Below are 5,640 nucleotides of genomic sequence, written 5' to 3'. Positions count from 1 at the left end.
CAGTCCATCACAGGGACACCCTGGTCTCCAGTCCATCACAGGGACACACAGGGACAAACAAACCATTCACTCTCACACTCACCTAGGGATAATTTAGAGTTACCAATCAGCCTAAAAATAAAACATGAACTAATAAAACACGCTGTTGGCCAAAAGCAGCCAAAAATAATAAATATGCGCTGAACTACACCTGCACTGATCTTTCATATTAATTGTTTTTTATGATTCAGTCTTGGTTTATCCAGCTTAGAAAAATTAGATCTGTGTAAGTGTTTGAGTCAGCTGTGTGGAATGAGTGTGAACCTCTGATTGATAACTGATTGATAATGATCTGACGGCTACTGATGGTCAGATTGACAAACGTCAGGGTGGAGGAACACAAAATGAGCAGAGTGCTAGCTGTTACCTGTGAGGGGGTGAACCCAGACATCCTGAAGGCTGAATGGACCAGAGGGACTTCAGCCTTCAGCAGCATCTCCACATAGTGAGCTGTGCACCAGTAAACCGGAGAGATCCCAGATTCAGCAACTTCCTGAGGGAAATGGACCTGTCACAACAAAAACCAAGGGTTTGTCTCACTCCACGTGTGGACAGATTCAGAAAGAATAAATATCAATAAATAAAGATCCATTTTACTGGACGTCCTTGCTGAAAATGACTTAACGGAGTTTGATTTTAAATAATTTGTTTATAAACGGCGTACAACATTGTGTTTTCACGCTCATGCTCTCTCCTACTGTACGTAAATTATTTTTTGCCATTTAATTTTCCATATTATTGACAAAATTGACCAGTTTGTGTTAAAGAGGAACTATAGTGAGAGCATGAATCACAGACAGACAAGTCTGAGAGGTACGCTGTCAATATACGACAGATGTTAAATGAATGACAAGAAGTAAATCTCTGTTTTATGACCCAAACTAGACTTCATTCTACAATGAATCCCCACAAGTGATCAATTCCTTTATCATTTTGTCCTTTCCTCCTCCATTTCTAGTCGTCCCTCTGAGTTTCATGTTTTAGTCGTAGAAATGTCCTCTACTCTTATCCATGGTAAAAATGAATAAAAATAAATGCAATGTTTTGAAGATTGTTGTCTTATTTTTAAAGCAGATGTAGCTTGTTTATGTGTTTGGCATTTAAATTTTTCTCAAAAGAGAGACATATGTAAAATCAACTTACATAAATCCTGTCCAAAGTTGGAGAAAATGAGATAAAAGTTCCAGAGGACTGATCAAACCAAAGCCTGTCTGAGAGCTAAAACATCTTTTAATGAGTAAATATTGTTCTGTTGAACCATGCTCTTTAGAATAGACTAGAATACACTTTATTGTCCCCTAGGGGAAATTTGTCATGAACTCGGGTTTATATTTAAAAAGATTGTTGTCACAAAACCTGCTTTTAGCCACCAGGAAAAGTTAACTGGTCTGAATCGCTGTAATGGCCACAAAGTCTGAGCCTAAATTGTATCAGTTCTCACAATTACTGTCTTACAAAATAAAATTAAAACGAATACAACGACCCTTTCCCAAGAATCCCCATTAGAGCAGATCTTTAACCAAACAGCCACCAATGGGTGGCTACAAAAATAAAAAAAATACTGAGCTGAATGCTTGAATGAGAAACCTTCGGAAACCTTCAGAATTACTAATCTGGTTTGGACAATATTTGTCTGAATTAGGCCTGTCACGATAACAAATTTTGCTGGGTGATCGTCTCAGAAATTATTGCGATAAACAATAATATTGTTTGAAATTTGACAATAATTAGTAATTATTGTCGAATTTAAGAAGAAATGTTGGTTAATTTTGTGTGTATTACATTTTTTCGACCACCGGATGGCAGTATAAGACAGTTTGAACTGAAGGATGGATAGTGAGGGAGCGAGCAGTGTGTCTCTTTAAGAACAATGGGAGGGAGGCCACTTGACGTGACATGGGCTGTCTCTCCTTCCTTTATTCAGTTCTCAAAATGGCGGACGCTCGGTGTGGTTTGAGCTCTTTAGCATAGCATTTTTCATAAATAAATTTTAATTAAAGAATCAGTAAACAAGTTCTCAGCTTCTTTTTGCAGAGAAAAACAACTTTTTACACGAAGGCACGGGTTTCAGCCGTGAATTTTGGAGCTTCGAAAAGATGGAGGTTTTTTTTCCCCTCCGAGGTCGGCCTGTTAGCTTAGCTCGTAGCTTAGCTTCTCAGCTTAGCTGCTTTTAACGATCCAAAAACGCGATTTTGGATCGTTAAAACGGATTTTATAGAGAAAAGAGAAAGGGAGGGGTCAGTGAAGAGCACCGGAGTTGAGCCTTTTCTCATCCAGTGTCTTCAGCAGAAAGAGAGAGACACGAAGAAACGATAAAGCCGATAAATGAAAATTATCGACCTCGTTTTAATTTATCGTGCGATTAATTGATTTATTGTTTATTGCGACAGGCCTAGTCTGAATGTCGCCCAGTTCTGGATTTAACTAACCCGATTCAATGAGATCTGCTCTCATTTGTTTATTCACCCAACAATTTAAAATAAAACTAAATAATTTTTATTATAACGGGCAGTTTTAAAAATATACACAGGAATATTTATTTTAAAGTTCAGCTAAGAATCACTTAAAAAAGTGAGCTTTTAAGAATAATTTTCTGTTCACAACATTTTTAATGAATCTTCAGGGGAGTAATCAACAATAACAGCTGCATGTTGAGAAATAAGGTGTATTATTAACAGACTTTACACGCAACAACCTCTCTGCAGTAATGAGGATTTAAAAACGGTGAAACTCTGTGTATGTAAACACGTTGGACAGTGGTCGTTACTCACAGATGCGTGAATCCTTGCAGGCCAGATGAACGCAGACGTAAGCAGAGAGGAGAGGTTCAGTAAGAGATTCAGGGACCGGTCCGTGTTTCCAGCCATGACGAGGAAGACAGTGGAGGTCAGCCAGTCGTGGCCCAGATAACCGTCCTGTTGACTGACTGTTGCAGAGTTAAAGAAGCAAAGTGCTGCTTCAAATGAGAAGAATCAGCCACTTGGAAACAAGTAAGAAATACTTTATTTTAAATTTAAACACACCCATCAATTGAGATTTTAACCCCAATGAGTTTCATTTTTTCCTTCTTTATAATCCACAGAACACCAAAGTTCATGCTCAATAATCCGGGTAAAAATCTAACAATGTTCAGTCGGGTAATCTGGACTGATTATTGAGCATGAACTTCTGTGGTTTGAACCACTCTGCCATAAGTTGACGGGGGAAAGGGCGGGCCCCAGAGGCCATCTTATCACCAGTAAACTGGGTTTTCCACTATGGAGTATGTTGTTTGTGGGAGTCAGTTTTGTTTTGTGGCTCCTCAGGTTGAAGAAGTCCTTTGGATGAAGGAAGAAACGTCTCAGAAAAAAAAAAAAAAAGAAACCGTCCAGATGACCAGACTGAACATTGTTAGATTTTACACCTGGATTATTGAGCATGAACTTTGGAACTAACTGGGTTATTTTTTTAATACATGTTAATTATTCAGGCCATGCTAACAGTCTGAACACTGCCCAATAAAGGAAATATTATGATTTATTATTAATATTACGCTTTTATTAAAATGCTTTTCACATTTTAAAAACTTTGACTTTTTTTATGTGTATTTTATATTCTTGTTCAACAGCTTCTCATATTAGATTCAGAGGATTCTTTCAAATTTCTCAAACCCAGCTGCATATTTAAATTAATTTTTGGTGCATGCTGTGCACGCAGTCAGTGCCAGCTGTTGTGATGGCTAGTTAAAATGTCAGATACATGGGAGGGTAGATTATAGTTGCCTAAATCTGAAGAGTCACCGTGACTCATTTCTTCGGCTCATGGTTTATGCATTTGGCATTTATTAAAATGCTGGTTTTCTATTTCAAAACGACTCAAAATCATTGTGGTATTGTTCAAAATGAACAAATTAGAATATATTTATCTTAAAATAACTTACAAGTTATTTTCTGTCTAGGGGTCCATCCAGTTCCACCTTCTGGCTTCTCTTGTGGAGCAAAATGTAACAAAAGTGTTTGCAGGGACCTCAACGACTGTAACAAGAGCCAAGTTTATCAATCGTAAACTTTAAGTATTTGCAGTGTTTTTACTGCGGTTATAAGATCTTAATTTACCCATCATGCAGCAGGATAAGCCTCATGCATTTGTAATGTTCTCTGTTAATTTGTTAGATTCTTGTTAAAGTCCTCCGCCATTTGGCAGCCAATTGATTTTTGGCACAACACCGGCCCACGTTTCCAGGTTGTCCGCGGTGACACATAATAGATGCGACTTATACAGCGAAGTGACATATTTATGTTTGTTTTTTCACTTTATTAGAAATATTTGGACTGATGTGACTTATACAGTTTTGCGACGTGTACGGCGGAAAGTATGGTAAATGTATCTAAATTCTTATAAGACCAAATGCATGCAAGGTTTTATCAGACTTTCCCTCCTTGTTTTTTTCTTGTTCTACTGTCCACTGATAAAGTGAACTTCAGAAACTAAATAGATTTATCAGATGTCATTCAGGACCAGAGAAAGAGGAAGTGTTCTCCGAGACGCAGATGGAGGAAGATAACGTGTATTGTGACGATCAGTGACAGACAATGATACTTTCAAAGGAAGGCTGGTGGGGTTATCAGCTCAACGCTGCTGCAGTATCAGTGTCTGTGATACTGTCTCAAATATGGCTCAAGTCAGTGTTTGAAGTCCATTTTAAAAACTACAATAATGGTTACCAGTTGTACCACAGCCACACGGATGAAGCTGTGATCTTTTTGGTTTTTAGGCAAAAACATTCAGGCTAATTGGTCCGTCTCTTGCATATATGTATTCATACATTAGGTCAGAGATAGTGAGGATCTTATAACTGTGACTGTAGAGGTCTGCTCTACGTGGAAAATGTTCAGTTCAAACTAGTGAACAACTGGATGTGAACTTGGTATGAAGATGAAATGAAGCATCTTTAGTTTGGTCATGGTTTAAAGGCTGCTTTTTTGTTTAGGGAAAAAAAAAAGAGACTAGTACTTATTTATCCTATAATCTCTTTTTAACATTTTGTTAAAGCTACATTTTAATAACTCTTAAAAATCATTGATAAGAATATATTTTAACATTTTTCCTTCTAACTTGTAAAATTCTAAACAGCCAAGTTCCATCTTAGATTAAAAATCTTATTATTCTCAGACTGCAGGTTTACTTGAGGTTCCTAAAGTTTCTAAAACAGGAGGCAGAGCTTTCAGTTATCAGGTTCCTCTGTTGTGAAATCAGCTTCAAGTTTGTGTTACTATTTTTCTTACTCTGTCTACTTTTAAGACCAAGATTAAGACTTTCCTTTTTGATAAATCCTATATTTAGGGATGCCTCGGGTTTCCTGAGCTCTCCCTTGGTTCTGCTGGTGGACAAACTGAACACATTTCCTCAGTCTGCTGCTGTCTTTATGCTCAACTCTTCACGTTTGTATTTGTAATTATGGCTGCCATTAACTTGCATTTCTCTTTATCTTCCCATAGAAACTACACCAGGACCATAGAAACTACACCTGGACCATAGAAACTACACCTGGACCATAGAACCACACCTGGACCACAGAACCACACCTGGACCATAGAACCACACCTGGACCATAGAACCACA

General features: G+C 37.7%; 1 protein-coding gene across 1 annotated transcript in view; it reads right to left on the bottom strand.

The window, feature by feature from the left end:
* Window positions 1–5,640, bottom strand: part of tbc1d32 (TBC1 domain family, member 32) — an 83,952-nt gene that overhangs the window by 13,046 nt on the left and 65,266 nt on the right. Inside the window, exons 30-31 of the mRNA XM_037685646.1 lie at window positions 2,811–2,965; window positions 407–547 (exon numbers count right to left, since the gene is read on the bottom strand). Coding sequence (XP_037541574.1) covers window positions 407–547; window positions 2,811–2,965 — 296 coding nt within the window. The remainder of the gene's footprint in view (window positions 1–406; window positions 548–2,810; window positions 2,966–5,640) is intronic.

This window comes from Nematolebias whitei, chromosome 12, assembly GCF_014905685.2.
Source record: "Nematolebias whitei isolate Nwh7 chromosome 12, NemWhi1, whole genome shotgun sequence".
Classification (NCBI taxonomy): Eukaryota; Metazoa; Chordata; class Actinopteri; order Cyprinodontiformes; family Rivulidae; genus Nematolebias; species Nematolebias whitei.
This window is presented reverse-complemented; position numbering and strand designations above follow the sequence as displayed.